The following is an 18,698-nucleotide window of genomic DNA, read 5'->3' as shown; positions in this document are numbered from 1 at the left end:
TTCTGGAGGCTCTAGAGAAGAATCCCTCTCCTTACCTTTTCTAGCTTCTGGAGGCTACCTGCCTTCCCTGGCTCGTGGACCCTTCCTCCATTTTTTTTTTTTTTTGCGGTACGCGGGCCCTCTCACTGCTGTGGCTTCTCCCGTTGTGAAACACAGGCTCCGGACACGCAGACTCAGCGGCCATGGCTCACGGGCCCAGCCGCTCCGCGGCATGTGGGATACTCCCGGACCGGGGCACGAACCCGTGTCCCCTGCATCGTCAGGCGGACTCTCAACCACTGCGCCACCAGGGAAGCCCCCTTCCTCCATTTTTAAGGCCAGCACGTAGCATCTTCAGCCCCTACCTCCCTCATGTCTACTTGCATTGACACATCTCTTTTTCTGACTCTCCTGCTTCCCTCTTATAAGGACCCTTGTGATTACATTAGGCCCTCCGGTTAATAGAGGATACGCTTCCCATCTGAAGATCCTTACCTTAATCACATCTGCAAAGTCCTTTCTCCCATGCAAGGTAGCATAGTCACAGGTTTCAGGGACTAGGATGTGGACATCTGTGAGGTGGCATTATCTTACTTATGACATCCACCCTTTGAGGAATGCAATTATTATCTCAGATAAGGCAACAAATATAGAATAGTTAAGTAATTTGCTCTGAGTCGTAAAGCTAATAAATAGCAGAGCTGGCATTTAAACTTAGTTGAACTTCAGAGTCCATGCTCTTAAGCTCCATGCTAACCAATAAACTAATACTGTAATGCCAAATCTAAATTTCTAACCCTTATAGGATTCACATGTATAACTACCTGTTAGATGGCTTCCCTAAACATGCAACCCATCACATTCCAAACTGGGCTCATCATCTTTCTCCAATATCTATATCTCCAGTCCTTAGTGTTAGTTTCAGGTACTAACATTCACCTCTCACCCAATTTAGAAACCTGGGCATTGTCCTGGAGTCCTTCCTCCCCTTTCCTTCAGACCCAGTAAATCTCCAGGTCCAGTCCATACCACTGTCTGCACATTTCTCTTATCTGTCCCCTTCTTCCATTCCCGCCAACATTGCCCAAGTCCAGCCTCTCATCATTTTTACTTGACCATTGTAGTGGCCTCTTAATTGGTTTCTGGTCTCTAATCAGCATGAAATAGAAATCGAACCATGTCATATCCCCATGTAAAACTCATCAGTATCTCTCCATCCACTCTGAAAATTAAGCTCAGCTACTTTAAGGAGACTTGATCTGTACTTCCTTCTCCAGCCTTACACACTGAACACTGGGGCTCCAATAAGATGGAATTCCTATTCTTCCTATATGTGATCTGTTATCTCACATGCCATGCCTCCTTTGTTGATGCCCTTCTCTCATCTGAGCTGCCTTTCCTGCTGTTCTTTGCTTGACTGCCTGTTTTATCTGAGGAGTTATCTCTGGAAGCCTTCTTTGTACCCTCCCCCCCGCCCCGTTGGCATCATGATCTCTTCTGATCTCTATGTTCTCAGAACAGGCTTTGTGCTGTGTACCTAATAACTTTCTGTTTTATGCCAGAATGATCAATTTGCATCTGCCTCCCTCATTCCACAAGCTTAGAAAGGTCAGGGACTGTTTTTCCTCTTTTATTTTTAATTGAAGTACAATTGATATAAAATGTTATATTAGTTTTAGGTATATAACATAATGATCTGATAATTGTATACATTGAAAAATGATCGCTACAATAAGTCTGCAAACATCCATCACCATACACATAGTTACAATTGTTTTCTTGGGATGAGAACTTTTAAGATTTGCTCTCCTATAGCAACTTTCAAACATGCAGCACAGTGTTATGAACTACAGTCACCATGCTGTACATTACATCCTCATGACTTACTTATTCTATAACTGGATGTTTCTACCTTTTGACCCTCTTTACCCATTTCTTCTACCTCCCACCCCCCACCTCTGGCAACCACCAGTCTGTTCCCTGTATCTATGAGCTTGATGGGGTTTTTGTTTTGTTTTCTTAGCTTACAAATATAAGTGAAATCATACAGTATTTTTCTTTCTCTGTCTGCCTTATTTCACTTAGCATAATGCCCTTAAGGTCCCTCCATGTTGTCAAAAATGACAAGATTTCCTTCTTTTATGGCTGAATAGTATTCCATTGTGTGTGGTGTGTGTATCATTTTCTTTTATCCGTTCATCTGTCAATGGACATTTAGGTTGTCTCCATACATTGGCTATTGTAAATAATGCTGCAGTGAATATGGGGGTGCTTATGTGTTTTTGAGGTACTGTTTTCCTTGTCTTTAGAAAAATAACCAGAAGTGAAATTGCTGGAGATCATATGGTAGTTCTATTTTTAATTTTTTTGAGGAATCTCCTTACTGTTTTCCACCAATTTAAGTGGCTGCACCAATTTACATTCCCACCAACAGTGCACAAGAGTTTCCTTTTCTCTACATCCATGCTACCACTTCTTAGTTCTTGTCTTTCTCATAATAGCTGTTTTAACAGCCATGAGGTAATATATCATTGTGGTTTTGATTTGCATTTCCCTGCTTATTAATATATTATGTTGAGAAACTTTCATATACCTGTTGGCCATCTGTATGTCTTCTTTGGAAAAAGATCTATTCAGATTTTCTTCCCATTTTAAAATTGGATTCTTTGTTTTATTACTATTGAGTTGTATGAGTTTTTAAATATACTTTAACCCCTTATCAAATATATGATTTGCAAATGTTTTCTCCTATTCAGTACATTGTCTTTTCATGTTGTTGTTGGTTTCCTTTGATGTGCAGAAGCTTTTTAGTTTGATGTAGCCCCACTTGTTTATTTTTACTTTTGTTGCCTTGGCTTTTGGAGTCAGGTCCAAAAAATCATCACTAAGACTGATGTCAAGGAGCCTACTACCTATGTTTTCTTATTGGAGTTTTATGGTTTCAGGTCTTATGTTCAAGTCTTTAATCCATTTTGAGTTAATTTTTGTGTATGGTGTAAGATAGTGGTCTGATTTCATTCTTTTGCATGTGGCTGTCCAGTCTTCTGAACACCATTTATTGAAGAGACTGTTATCCCCATTGTATATTCTTGGCTCCTTTGTTGTAAAATAATTGACCATATATGTGTGGATTTATTTCTGGGCTCTCTGTTCTATTCTGTTCATCTATGTGTATGTTCTCATACCAATACCATACTGCTTTGATTAATATAGCTTTGTAATAAAGTCTAAAATCAGGACATATGATACTCCAGCTTTGTTGTTATTTCTCAAGATTGCTTTTGCTATTTGAGATCTTTTGTGGTTCCATAAAATTTTCAGAATTGTTTGTTGGAATTTTGGAATTTAGATAGGGATTGCATTGAATTCGTAGATTTCTGTGGGATATCTTTCCATTTATTTGTGTCTTCTTCAATTACTTTCATTAATGTCTTTTTTTCTTACTTGATTCTTTTTAAAAATTTTTTTATTGGAGTATAGTTGATTTACAATGTTGTTACTTTCTGCTGTACAGCAAAGTGAATCAGTTATACATATATATACATACACACTTCTTAAGATTCCTTTCCCATATAGGTCATTACAGAGTATTCAGTAGAGTTCCCTGTGCTATAGAGTAGGTCCTTATTAGTTATGTGTGTTATATATAGTAGTGTGTATATGTCAATCCCAAACTCCCAATTTATCCCACCCCTCCCCCCCTTTTCCCTCCTGGTAACCATAAGATTTTTTTCTACATCTGTGACTCTATTTCTGTTTTGTAAATAAATTCATTTGTACCATTTTTTTAGATTCAACACAGAAGTGTTATCATACTATATTTGTCCTCCTCTGTCTGACTTACTTCACTCAGTATGACAATCTCTGGGTCCATCCATGTTGCTGTAAATGGCATTATTTCATTCTTTTTGATGGCTGAGTAATATTCCATTGTATATATGTGCCACATCTTTTTTTTTTAACATCTTTATTGGCGTGTAATTGTTTTACAGTGGTGTGTTAGTTTCTGCATTATAACAAAGTGAATCAGTTATACATACACATATGTTCCCATATATCTTCCCTCTTCCATCTCCCTCCCTCCCGCCCTCCCTATCCCACCCCTCTAGGTGGTCACAAAGCACGAAGCTGATCTCCCTGTGCTATGCGGCTGCTTCCCACTATCTATTTTACGTTTGGTAATGTATATATGTCCATGCCACTCTCTCGCTTTGTCACAGCTTACCCTTCCCCCTCCCCATATCCTCAAGTCCATTCTCTAGTAGATCTGTGTCTTTACTCCCGTCTTGCCCCTAGATTCTTCGTAACCTTTTTTTTTTTTTTAGATTCCATATAAATGTGTTAGTGTACAGTATTTGCTTTTATCTTTCTGACTTACTTCACTCTGTATCACAGACTCTAGGTCCATCCACCTCACTACAAATAACTCAATTTCTTTTCTTTTTATGGCTAATATTCCATTGTATATATGTGCCACATCTTCTTTTTCCATTCCTCTGTCAGTGGACATTTATGTTGCTTCCATGTCCTGGCTATTGTAAATAGTGCTGCAGTGAACATTGGGGTGCATGTATCTTTTCAAATTATGCTTTTCTCTAGGTATATGCCCAGGAGTGAGATTGCTGGATCATATGGTAGTTCTATTTTTAGTTTTTTAAGGAACCTCTATACTGTTCTTCATAGTGGCTGTACCAATTTACATTTGCACCAACAGTGTGGAAGGGTTCACTTTTCTCCACACCCTCTCCAGCATTTATTGTTTGTAGATTTTTTGATGATGGCCATTCTGACCAGTGTGAGGTGATACCTCATTATAGTTTTGATTTGCATTTCTCTAATAATTGGAGAAATGATGTTGAGCATGTTTTCATGTGCTTTTTTGCCATCTGTATGTCTTCTTTGGAGAAATGTCTATTTAGATCTTCTGCCCATTTTTTGATTGGATTGTTTGTTTTTTATTGAGCTGTATGAGCTGTTTGTATATTTTGAAGATTAATCCTTTGTCCATTGCTTTGTTTGCAAATATTTTCTCCCATTCTGTGGGTTGTCTTTTCATTTTGTTTATGCTTTCCTTTGCTGTGCAAAAGTTTTTAAGTTTAATTAGGTTCCATTTGTTTATATTTTCTTAATTTAATTACTTTAGGAGGTGGATCAAAAAAGATCTTGCTTTGATTTATGTCAGAGAGAGTTCTGCCTATGTTTTCCTCTAAGAGTTTTATAGTATATGGCCTTACATTTAGGTCTTTAATCCATTTTGAGTTTATTTTTGTGTATGGTGTTAGGAAGTGTACTAATTTCATTAGTTTACATGTAGCTGTCCAGTTTTCCCAGCACCACTTATTGAACAGGATGTCTTTTCTCCATTGTAAATTCTTGCCTTCTCTGTCATAGATTGGTTGACCATAGGTGTGTGGGTTTATCTCTGGACTTTCTGTTCCGTTGATCTATATTTCTGTTTTTGTGCCAGTACCATACTCTTTTGATCATTGTAGCTTTCTAGTATAGTCTGAAGTCAGGGAGCCTGATTCTTCCAGTTCCATTTTTATTTCTTGAGATTGCTATGGCCATTTGGGGTCTTTTGTGTCTCCATACAAATTTTAAGATTTTTTTTTCTAGTTCTGTAAAACCTGCCATTGGTAATTTGATAGAGATTGCATTGAATCTGTAGATTGCTTTGGGTAGTATAGTCATTTTGAAAATATTGATTCTTCCGATTCAAGAACATGGTATATCTCTCCATCTGTTCGTGTCACCTTTGATTTCTTTCATCAGTGTCTTATAGTTTTCTGGGTACAGGTCTTTTGTCTCCTTAGGTAGGTTTGTTCCTATGTATTTTATTCTTTTAATGTGACAGTAAATGGGATTGTTTCCTTAATTTCTCTTTCTGATCATTTGTTGTTAGTGCATATGAATGCAAGAGATTTCTGTGTATTAATTTTGTATCCTGCAACTTTACCAGATTCATTGATGAGCTCTAGTAGTTTTCTGGTAGCATTTCTAGGATTTTCTATGTATAGTATCATGTCATCTGCAAACAGTGACAGTTTTACTTCTTCTTCTCCAATTTAGATTCCTTTTATTTCTTTTTGTTCTCTGATTGTCATGGCTAGGACTTCCAAAACTATGTTGAATAAAAGTGGACATCCTGATCTTGTTCCTGATCTTAGAGGAAATGCTTTCAGTTTTCACCATTGAGAATGATGTTTGCTGGGGGCTTCTCGTATATGGCCTCTATTATATTGCGATAGGTTCCCTCTATGCGCACATTCTGGAGATTTTTTTTTATCATAAATGGGTGTTGAATTTTTTCAAAAGCTTTTTCTGCATCTATTGAGATGATCATATGGTTTTTATTCTTCAATTTGTTAATATGGTATATCATATTGATTTGCATATATTGAAGAATCCTTGCATCCCTGGGATAAATCCCACTTGATCATGGTGTATGATCCTTTTAATGTGTTGTTGGATTCAGTTTGCTAGAAATTTGTTGAGGACTTCTGCATTTATGTTCATCAGTGATATTGACCTGTAATTTTCTTTCTTTCTTTCTTTTTTTTTTTTTTTTGTGGTATCTTTATCTGGTTTCAGTATCAGGGTGATGGTGGCCTCATAAAATGAGCTTGGGAGTGGTCTTTCCTCTGCAATTTTTTGGAAGAGTTTGAGAAGGATGGGTGTTAGCTCTTCTCTAAATTTTTGATAGAATTTACCTGTGAAGCCATCTGGTGCTACAATTTTGTTTGTTGGAAGTTTTTAAATCACAGTTTCAATTTCATTACTTGTGATTTGTCTGTTCATAGTTTCTATTTCTTCCTGGTTCAGTCTTGGAAGGTTGTACCTTTCTAAGAATTTGTCCGTTTCTTCTAGGTTGTCCATTTTATTGGCATATAGTTGCTTGTAGTAGGCTCTTTTGATCCTTTGTGTTTCTGTGGTGTCAGTTGTAACTTCTCTTTTTTCATTTCTAATTTTATTGATTTGAGCCCTCTCCCTTTTTTCTTGATGAGTCCAGCTAATGGTTTATTAATTTTGTTTGTCTTGTCAAGGAACCAGCTTTTTGTTTTATTGATCTTTTCTACTGTTTTCTTCATCTCTATTTCATTTATTTCTGCTCTGATTTTTATAGTTTCTTTCCTTCTGCTGACTTTGGATTTTGTTTGTTCTTCTTTCTCTAGTTGCTTTAGTTGTAAGTTTAGGTTGTTTGTTTGAGATTTGTCTTATTTGCTGAGGTAAGATTGTATCGCCCTAAACTTTCCTCTTCGAACTGCTTTTGCTGCATGCCATAGGGGTTGGGTCATTGTGTTTTCATTGTCATTTGTCTCTAGGTGTTTTTTTATTTCCTCTTTGATTTCCTTGGTGATCTATTGGTTGTTTAGCAATATATTGTTTGGTCTCCACATGTTTGTGCTTTTTACATGTTTTTTTTTTCTCTTAGTTGATTTCTAATCTCATAGTGTTATGGTTGGAAAAGATGCTTGATATGATTTCAATTTTCTTAAATTTACCAAGGCTTGATTTGTGGCCCAGTATGTGATCTATCCTGGAGAATGTTCCATGTGCACTTGAGAAGAAAGTGTATTCTTCTGCTTTTGGATGGAATGTTCTACAAATATCAGTTAAGTCCATCAGTATCTAATGTGTCATTTAAGGCCTGTGTTTCCTAATTGGCTTTCAGTTTGGATGATCTGTCCATTGGTGTAAAGTGGGGTGTTAAAGTCCCCCACTGTTGTTGCACTACTGTTGATTTCCCCATTTATGGCTATTAGCATTTGGCTCATATATTGAGGTGCTCCCATGGTGGGTGCATATATGTTTACAATTGTTTTATCTTCTCCTTGTATTGATCCCTTATCATTATGTAGTGTCCTTCCTTGTCTCTTGTAACAGTCTTTATTTTAAAGTCTACTTTGTCTGATATGAGTATTGCAACTTTTGGTTTCTTTTGGTTTCCATTTGCATGGAATATCTTTTTATCAATCCCCTCACTTTCAGTCTGTATGTGTCCCTAGATCTGAAGTGCGTCTCTTGTAGACAGCATATATATGGATTTTGGTTTTGTATCCATTCAGTCAGTCTGTGTCTTCTAGTTGGAGCATTTAAACCATTTATATTTAAGGTAATTATATTGCCATTTTCTTAACTGTTCTGGATTTGTTTTCGTAGGTCCTCTTTCTTCCCTTCCTCTTTCATTCTCTTCTCTTGTGATTTGATGACTGTCTTTGGTATTGTGTTTGGGTTGCTTTTTCTTTTTTGTGTTTGTATCTATTGTAGTTTCTCGGTTTGCTGTTCCCATGAAGTTTTGATATAGCAGTCTGTGTATGTAAAAGGTTGTTTTAAGTTGCTGCTCTCTTTCCCGCCTAAAGAAGTTCCTTTAGCATTTCTTGTAAGGCTGGTTTGTTGGTGCTGAATTCTCTTAGCTTTTGCTTGTCTGTAAAGCTTTTGATTTCTCCATCGAATCTGAATGAAAACCTTGCTGGGTAGACTATTCTTGGTTGTAGGTTTTTCCCTTTCATCACTTTAAATATATTGTGCCATTCGGCTCTGGCCTGCAGAGTTTCTGCTGAAAAAGCAGCTGCTAACCTTATGGGGATTCCTTTGTATGTTATCAGTTGCTTTCCCCTTGTTGCTTTTAATATTTTTTCTTTGTCTTTAATTTTTGTCAATTTGATTAATACGTGTCTTGCCGAGTTCCTCCTTGGGTTTATGCTATATGGGACTCTCTGCACTTCCTGGACTTGAGTGAGTGTTTCCTTTCTCATATTAGGGAAGTTATCAGCTATAATATCTTCATATATTTTCTCAGGCCCTTTCTCTTTCTCTTCTCCTTCTGGGATCCCTATAATATAAATGTTGGTGCATTTAATGTTGTCCCAGATGTCTCTGAGACTGTCCTCATTTCTTTTCTTTCTTTTTTCTTTATTCTGTTCTGTGGCAGTGATTTCCACCACTCTGTCTTCCAGCTCACTTATTTGTTCTTCTGCTTCAATTATTCTGCTGTTGATTCCTTCTAGTATATTTTTCATTTCAGTTATTTTATTATTCATCTCTGTTTGTTTGTTCTTTATATCTTCTAGCTCCTTGTTAAACATTTCTTGTATCTTCTCGATCTGTGCCTCCATTCTCTTCCTGAGTTTTTGGATCATCTTTACTATCACTACTCTGAATTCTTTTTTAGGTAGATTGCCTATCTCCTCTTCATTTAGTTGTTCTGGTCAGTTTTTATCGTGTTCCTTTGTTTGCGGCGTATTTCTTTTTCATCTCATTTTGTCTAACTTTCTGTGTTTGTGGTCTCAATTCCACAGGCTACAGGATTGTAGTTCCCCTTTCTTTTGGTGTCTGCCCTGTCGTGGATGAGGTTGGTCTAGGAGCTTGTGCAGGCTTCCTGGTGGGAGGGACTGGTGCCTGCCCTCTGATGGGCAGGGCTGTGTCAAGGAGCATGTTTTGAGATAACTGTGAGCTCATTATGACTTAGGCAGCCTGTCTGCTGATGGGTGGGGCTGTGTTCCTACCTTTCTGGTTGTTTGGCCCAAGGAGTTCCAGCTTTGGAGACTGTAGGCTCTTGGGTGGGGCCAGATCTTGGTTCCCAATTGGGGACTTCTGGGAGAGCTCACACTGAACAATATTCTCTGGGGCCTCTGCCACCAGTATCCTTGCCCACACAGTGAACTACATCCAACCCCTGCCTCCCCAGGAGACCCTCCCAGACCCCTAGTTAGGTCTAACCCCTGTTCCTATGTAAGTATTGCTTTGTGCTGTGTCCCAGCACATGTGAGGTCTTGTGTGCACCCTCCAAGAGTGGAGTCTCTGTTTCTGCCAGCCCTCTGGAGCTCTTACATTCAGGCCCCACTGGCCTTCAAAGCCAAATGCACTAGGGGTTCTTCCTCCTGATGCCTGACCCTCAGACTGTCTTGGAGGGCTATTTTTATGTGAGAACGTCCCTGTGTAGTCTGTGTGTGTTTAATATTTTTTGGTGCAAGGGCTGTTTTTAGTATGGATGACTGCCCCCTCTTTCCTCTGTATGCTGGCCATTATCCCCTTGATAGGCGGTGTGACTGATGTTGTGGTGAACTGAGCCTGCACCAGATATTCAGCAGGGCCTCCCCTCTGCTCTGTGGTTGTTACTGCCCTGTCAGAGGCAGGGTCTGCTCCCTGGTTGCTGGAGTAGAGGCCCCCAGATCTGTTTCTGGGCTGTGTTTCTGATCTGAAGTGTGAGGTAGGTGGGATTGGAGCACTCCCACTGGGAGAAAAGCCACTGAGTTTTCCTTCTCTGGAGCTGTTCACCTGTGAGTGTACTCTTTTGTGTCACTTTTCACCCATTGTGCTGGCTCACAAATTACACTATTGTTGGAAGTGCTCTCAGCCCCACCTTAACTGTGGGTATGCCAGCAATTGGCCCTAGTGTCTCTCAGGAGTTGTTTTCACCAGGCCACCAACACGGATCCAACAAAGTCAGGTCCCAAGACTGTAATAATCATGTACCTGGATCCCCTGTGGGAGCTATGCAGACAGCTCAGATTCTGGCCTGGTCCAATCCCTGCATGTACGTGCCTACTAAAGCTGAGCCAATCTCAGCTGCGGGATCACTCATCCATCCAGATGTTCTGCAGGTGCTGGGTTTACAAAGCCAGCAGCGGGAGTGTAAATCCACGATTCCTGCAGCTGTGAGGAGAGAATTCAGCTCTTCTTTCTTAACTGCATGGCCCCTGGGGCTCAGCTGTGGTTTCAGCCCCACCTCTGCATGTGTTCCTCCCACTGGTGTCTGCTTCCCAGGCTGCCCCAGAGCACATGCACCTGCCCAGGCAGGCAGGGGTGGAGACAGAGACAGGCGGGGCACACGAGCCCACTGGGGGCCAGCAGAGCTGGAGGAGGCATTGGTGGGAGGGTGAGCAAGACTGCTCAGGCGGGCAACCCTCCTAGTGCCCATGGAGGCAGGGGCTGGCACAAGGGAAAGGGGGCTGCAATGGCAGCCCAGCTGCTTGTGTACCACTCAACAGTGACGCCTGGCTACTATGGTGGCCCAGGCTTCTTCCACAAACATTCCCGGTTGTGGAGCTCCTTACACCTGCCCCTTAGGCTGTCTCTTCGCAGCCAACAGCTGTCCTCTCCCTGGGTCTGCTCTCCAAACCCATGTTGCAGCACCCAGCCCCACTCCATGCCAGCAGACATGACTCAGGCTGGGCCGTGCAGGGCTGCAGCATGGACCATCCATGTAGGTCTTACTCGGTCCTACCTGCCACAGACTGGTTACTGTGCTCTCCTCCAAGCTTCTGAAGCTCCCTCTGTGTCCCAGCTGATCTCCCCACCTGTTAGGGGGCTTCTCTGAGTGCAGAAACCTCTCCTCTCCTGCAGCTGCCCCTGCAGGGGTGCAGGTTCCATCCCGTTTCCTCTTTTCTCCTTTTTCTTTATTTTGTCCTACCTGGTTTGGCAAGGATTTTTCTTGTCCTTTTAACGTCCAAGGTCCTCTGCTAGTGTTCAGCAGGTGCTCTGTGAGAATTGTTGCATTTTTAAATGTATTCTTGATGTACTTGTGGGGAGAGGCAAACTCCATGTCTTCCTATTCCTCCATCTTGACTCCTCATCTCATTAATGTCTTATAGTTTCAGTGTACAAGTCTTTCACCTCCTTGGTTAAATTTATTTCTAGGTATTTTATTCTTTTTGATGCAGTTGGAAATGGGGATGGTTTCTTAATTTCCCTTTCTGATAGTTCCTTATTAGTGCATAGAAATGTGACAGAATTTTGTATATTGATTTTGTATCCTGCAACTTTACTGAATTTGTTTATTAGTTTTGTTGACAAAAATTTAATTACTATCAAGTTAAGAAGAAAGAAGGGAATTTTATTTGAGCCAAACTGCAGATTATAACCCAGAAAGCAGATTCTCAGAAAGCTGTGAAAACTGTTCCACCTTTTAGAAGTCAAAGGCTTAGTCATATACATTTTTGAGATAAAGGATCATACATCAAAATGACATACTGATATTTTACAGAAAGGTCACCAAGGATACATAGTCCAGGTAAGCATGTACAAAGTAAGCAGCAAGTCACCATGACCCCCTACAGAGCTGGCTAAGAACACTGTTCTTTTAAGAAGTTACACTGCTTGCGTCAGAAGAAAGAGAAAATGATCTTTATGGTTGAGCAGACACTCCCATCTTTGAGGAGTTTTGGTTAATGTGTAATGCAGATGCACACTGCATATTAGGGAGGGAGAAAGCCCAAACAAACACACAGAGAGAATTTTACGTTTGATTTTTTCTTGTCCTGCCTTAAAATATAAATTTTATTTCATCAGTTTTTGGTGAAGTCTTTAGGGTTTTGTATATATAGTATCATGTCATCTGCAAATAGTGATAGTTTTACTTCTTCCTTGCCAATTTGGATCCCTTTTATTTCTTTTTCTTGCCTAATTGCTCTGGCTAGGACTTCTAGTTCTGTGTTGTGTAAAAGTGGTGAGAGTGAGCATCCTTATCTTATTCCTGATCTCAGAGGAAAAGCTTTTAGTTTTTCATCATTCAGCTTGATGTTAACTGTGGGCTTATCATATATGGCCTTTATTATGTTGAGACATGTAACCTCTATACCCACTTTGTTGAGAGTTTTTTTCTTATCATAAATAGATGATGAATTTTGTCAAATGCTTTTCCTGCATCTATTGAGATAATATGTTTTGTTATCTTCCTTTTGTTAATGTGGTGTATCACATTGATGGATTTGCCGATGTTTGACCATCCTTGCACCTCTGGAATAAATCCCACTTTGATCACGGTGTATGATACTTTTAATGGACTGTTAAAATTGGTTTGCTAATATTTTGTTGAGGATTTTTGCATCTATGTTCATCAGTATTGACCTGCAATTTTCTTTTCTTGTGCCATCCTTGTCTGGCTTTGATATCAGGGCTCAGGAAATGTCTTATTCATCTTTGTAACCCTATTGTCTAGCACATAATAGGAAACCAATGAATATTTTGAGGTGCCACAAGTTGAATTTTGAACAAGTAGGAATTTGCTAATTCAAGAAATTGGGTGAAAGGTGGGCATTCCAGGCAGAGAAAATGGCATATTCAAAGGTATAGAGACATGAAAGAGCAAAATAAGTTTGGGAAAATGTAAGTAGTTCAGTGAAGTCAGAAGGAAGAAAGCATGTCAGGGAGGGGGCCAATATGATGTCAGAAAATTAACAGAGTTGGGATTTGGGGGTCCTTAGGTACTAAGCAAGAGTTTAAGCTATATTGGAAAGCTTTGAAGAAGCCAAATTGAAGGATTTTAAACTGGGATGTACATGATCAGATTCATGTTTTCAGTCAGATTTGTCTAACAGCTGGGTAAATGGTAGATTAGAGGGGCCTAGAGTGGAGGCAGGGAGGCCAGAAAGAAGTCATTTTAAGCAAAAAGTAAGGAAGACTCAAAGGCAGTGGCAATGGCATGAAGAAGAGGCAGGCTCATGGGCTTTTAAGAATTAAGATAAGCAGGATGTGATGACTGACTAGTTGTGGGCCCAGAAAAGTGGAGCATGCTTTTAACCAGAATGTCCCCTTGGCCACCTCCCAACCCATCCTCATTCAATTTGCTTCATACCCTCAACCCTCACCTCCCACCAATGGATGATGTATGATAGATGATAGTATGTGTAACTTTTATTTCCCATAGCAAGAAAAATAAAATCCAAATGTTAGTGATAGAAGGGGTCTTGGAGATCACCCAGGCAATTCCTTGAGTAGGTAAATGATTGAACTCAGAAGAAGGGAATGACTTTCCTACGGTACCTCTGAAAATCAGTGGTAAGCACCCACTCTTTATCGAGTCATCTATTTAATTCCCCACATAGAACTTATCTCTAATATTTTCAGGTGTATTTGCTTATTTTTTGTCTCTCCCTGACATTAGAATGTGATATATAAAAGCAGAGCCCGTGACCGTTTAAAACAGTGTTTTGCCCATATAGTAAATACTTAATGAGCATTTGCTGAAAGAGGAATGAGCTAGGTATAATCAGGTTTAGTTCCTCCTGAACCAGCGATCTTTACCCAGGACCTTGGTTTGAAGGTTATCAATCCTTAATTCTGTTTCCTGCTGGGGTTTTTCCTAATCATTCCTATGGAGACTAAAATCTATCACAGTAACATTGTAGTTCACGTGGCTTCCTACAGTGAAGAGCTAAAAATTATCATTATTGTATTCCTTCAAAAATATTAACCACTGCTTACCTTGCACCTATTAGGATGGTTACTATAAAAAAAAACAACAAAATAACAAGTATTGCAAAGATGTGGGAAAATTGGAACTCATGTGCCAATTAGGAATGTAAAATGGTGCAGCTACTGTGGAAAACAGTATGGTGATTCCTCAAAAAATTAAAAATAGCTTTACCATATGATCCAGCAACTACATTTCTGGGCATATAATCAAAAGAATTGAAAGCAGGGTTTCAAAGAGATATTTGGACACCTATGTTCATAGCAGCATTATTCACAGTAACTAAAAGGCAGAAGCACCCAAATGTTCATTGATGAATGAATAGATAAACAAAATGTGTTATATACATGCAATAGAATATTATTTGACCTTATAAAGGAAGAAAATGTTGCAGTATGCTATAGCATGTGTGAACCTTAAGGACAATATGCTAAGTGAAATAAGTCAGTCACAACAAGACAAGTACCTATGATTCCATTTACATGAGATACTTGGGGTCGTCAAGTTCGTAGATACAGAAAGTAGAATGATGGTTGCCAGGGTCTGGAGGCAGGGGGAATGGGTAGCTGTTGTTTAATGAATATAGTGCTTCCGTTTTGCAAGATGAAAGAGTCCTGGACATTCACAACAATGTGAGTGTACTTAACACTACTATACTGTACGCTTAAAAATGGCTATGGTGGTACATTTAAAGTTAGGTGTGTTTTACCACAATTTAAAAAATATTAACCACTGAGGTATGTACATCTCTCATCTCATGTGACCCTTGCAATAACCCTGAACTGTTAGTAGCATCGTCCCATTTTATAGTGAGGAACATAAGGCTCAGAGAAGCAAAGTGAACTGTCCAAGACATGTGACTAGAAAATGGCAAAGCTGAGCCTCACACTTAGATCTCCAAGTTCCATGCCCAGTGCTGGCTTCTACCACATCAGGGGAAAGGAAGGTCAATGGAATCAACTTGACTGCTGGTTGAAATGTAAGAAATTAACCCTGGGCAATTTGTGAGGAAAGCTATAAATGTGTGTATGGGGTGTGTGTGTTTGTGTGTGTGTGTGTGTGTGTGAGAGAGAGAGAGAGAGAGAGAGAGAGGAGGAGGAAAGAGGGAAGAGCATGCACGCAAGCTCCCAGACACCTGCTTCATATTTCCTGTTCAACTTTTCTCCCTTCCTAAATCTTCAGAGGGCAGTGTGAGTAAACTAATCTATATGTGAGTCAACTGTAAGCACAGTGAGAAAACGTCACCCAACAGTCATTCCTTCAGCAGGCAAAATCAGAAGTCACTAGCATGGAGGTTGTCTGTATACATGAAATTAAGACCTTTAAGATGATCAAGAGAAGATGGTGGCTCTTAATTTGGAAATGGCTCTATTAGATGTCCTCCCACACTCTATCTCCTCCCCCTCCAACCTCTGAAGACGGAAAATGACAAACGCACTCGCAAAAGTAAATTAAATCTCGTGAGAGAAAGGGGGAAACTGGGAAGAGCACAGAGCAGGAGTCAAGCCTAATCCTACCTATGTGGTAGACCACCAACTCACCGTATAATCCCAGGTGTGTCCCTTCCTCTGCCCAAAGGGTTGCGCTGCTATTATTACCCCCATTTTCGTATACTGAATTTGAGCTGAATTTAGAAAGTGGAACACAGTCTCCCAAGGGGAGTCAAAAATACAAGAGCATCATCTCGTCTCTTATGAATAGCTTTTATTTACTATGTGTCAGGCACTGTGATGGACACTTTACATATGGCACCCCTCATCCTTCTGCCACTTGGAAGTTATTTCTATGATGAGACTGCACTGATGATACCAAGTTTCCCAAAGTATTTTTCTAGATGATAAAAGAGCAGAGTCTGAATTTGAACAAAGACCTGTCTAGTTCCAAAGATTGCTCTTTTTTCCACCCTATGGTGTTAAGTTCAACAGCCAAGTTACGAGGAGCTGTGGAAGCAATGTGGAGTCAGGGAGGAGTTAGCTCTACGTGTCAGCCACAGGGGGAATGTTGATGGAGAAGGTGGGCGTTACTGTTGGAAGAAAGCAGTTGACAAGTATACGGGGGATGCACTTGGGGGAAGCAAGAACACGTGAGCGAGGTCAGAGTGGTGGGGAGTATAAAGTTACAGGAAAACTGTAAATTATCCTGTTTGGTTTAAGTGTGATTATGTTGACCTATGGCTGGAGATCATAACCCTGCCATCTTTAAGATCATAATTCCACAACTTTTGCCAGTGTTCTTGAATGTCATGCAAAGGGATTTATTTGCATAGGCAGCAGAGAGCCACCCAAAGTTTATATCAAGGGATTTATCAGTAATTGTTGGTACTGTCTCTTTTACAAGCGTTCTTTGTATGTTGTGAAGAAATTAAACATACCCGAAGTGTTTCAGAGAGCACACAATTGTTTTCACTCTGCCTCACATAGACAATAGCATTACTGGCTGGTATGACTCAATAGATAAGCGATGGCATTACATCAGCACCTACAGCCTCTTAGCAGGCACAGTGAAGTCAGCTAATCATGCTGCTTTCTTCCTCGAATAACAAGACATTACGGTTTTCTTTTATGCTCTAGGAAGCGTTAAGAAACTTCAAGGAACTTCGAGCCAAATTTCAAAAGCTTGATGCGCCATCTCTTCCAGGACCTGTTAAATTCCCAGAAGGTGTTTCTCAAAAGGGTGACACTGGAAGCAGACAGTCCACAAAGACTTTGGCCAGTGGGAAATACCCCTCTTCCAACCACAATGAGCCCCTACCAAACTGTGCCAGTGGTGACTCCCAGACTCTTAAACCCCAGAAAGTGAAGTTGGCTCAGAAGAGTGACACTCAGAAATGTTCTAATTCCCTGGAACCTCCTGGGAGTTCTTCTGGTTCTTCAGTAAATTCACAGAAGGCTTCTCTGCTGTTAGATGTGAATCAGTCAAATGCTGAGATAACCAATAAGAAGAAAGTAATGGTGAACAACAGCTTCAGAAAGAAGCTCTGGAACTGGGAGGTTTTATCTCAGAAAAGTAAGATGTCATCAGTCTTTATCCCTGCCAGTTGTGGAAGCAGGGCCTTCCATCTGGAAGAGTGGAAAAGCATGGGGCTTACTCCAGAGGAGCCCAGGAAAAAGATGGAAAGAAAAGGAGGCCAGACCCTTCCTTCCCAGAGGCGCTTGATGGCCCAAAGAAGATTGTGTGCCACCTCTGAAGATCCCACTGTTCGAGTTTCTCAACATAGCAGCAGGAGCCCAGCAAACCCCAGTCCTGAGAAGAGCCCGGCAGGGAGCACCTGCCACCCTGTCTATGATGGTGAGCTCACCAGCCAGGCCCCAGGTGAGAAATCGAATCCCCACAGGCCTGGGGGGAAGGGGCACTGTGTTTCTAATGTAGAGCTTGCTGGCTTGGGATGGTCACATACGTGAGCTGGGCAATGTTTGCTTCAAACTCCAGAACAGGTATTCTAGGCCCATTTGCTAGGTTATAATTTCAGGTTTGGGTAAAGTGATTAATCTCCTGGAATTATATGGAGACACAGTTGGGGCAAACTTGGATTTGAATCTTAGCTCTACTTCTTACAAGATGCATGAAATTGGACAATCTGCTTAACTTCATAAAGCCTGGTCTGCTCTCCTATCAATCGATCCATCACCAATCTTCCTTGTCTTGGTAAATAGTGCAACCATGTCTTGGTTGCTCAGGCCAGAAATCTAGGAGTCATGCTCTATTCCTGTCTCCTCCTCATTCTTTGAGACTAATCCATCAGAAAGCTCTTGGTTCTATCATCAAACTATGTTCTGAATCCCTCTACTTGCTCCCATTTCTGCCTTCTGCCCATGTCTACACCACCATGGACCATCTCTTGCCTGGACCTGCTTCCACACTCTTGCCCTCTTATATTGTACTTTCCTCCTTGCAGGCACAGTGATCCTCTAAAGCATAAATCCAATCATGTCACTCCCCAGCTCATTTCAACCACAGCCATATTACAGTGGCTCATATGATTTGCTCTTTGACTACCTCTCTTACCCTCTCCTCTCTCACCACATTGGCCTTCTTGCTATTCCTTAGATACGCCAAACTATTTCTACCCCAGGACCTCTGCCCCTGCAGATCCCTCTTCTGGAACATGTTTCCCCTAGGACTTTGATGTCTCACTCCCTCACTTCATCAACGTCTCAGCTCAATGTCACCTGCTGTGAGTGGACCTTGTAGATCGCTCTATCTAAAATAGCCACCCCACCGCCAGCATTCTTTATCTTCCTACATTGCTTTGGTTTTCTTCGTATCACTTATCCCTATCTGGTATATTATTATGTATTTGTTTGTTTATCTGAGTAAAATATAAGTTAAATGAGGATAAAAACTGTCTTCTTTACCACTGTATCCCCAGAACCTAGAAGAACAAGGCCAGTTCAGTGGGTCCTCAAGAAAGTATTTTTTGAATGATTGAATGCATGGATGAATGGATAGATGGATCTCCTGCTTATAATCTTATATGGTTTCTCTTTGCACTCAGAATAGCATCTAAACTACTTACTGACTTCAT

At 40.5% G+C, this 18,698-nt stretch overlaps 1 protein-coding gene across 1 annotated transcript in view; it reads left to right on the top strand.

The window, feature by feature from the left end:
- The window catches only part of FYB2 (FYN binding protein 2), a 134,047-nt gene that overhangs the window by 29,471 nt on the left and 85,878 nt on the right, over positions 1-18,698 (top strand). The window contains exon 2 of the mRNA XM_060022719.1: positions 16,744-17,485. Within this exon, the coding sequence (XP_059878702.1) occupies positions 16,744-17,485 (742 nt within the window). The remainder of the gene's footprint in view (positions 1-16,743; positions 17,486-18,698) is intronic.

The sequence above is a fragment of the Delphinus delphis genome, chromosome 1 (assembly GCF_949987515.2).
Source record: "Delphinus delphis chromosome 1, mDelDel1.2, whole genome shotgun sequence".
In the NCBI taxonomy this organism is placed as follows: Eukaryota; Metazoa; Chordata; class Mammalia; order Artiodactyla; family Delphinidae; genus Delphinus; species Delphinus delphis.
The sequence above is the reverse complement of the archived record's forward strand: the minus strand, read 5'-3'. Positions and strand labels throughout refer to the sequence as shown.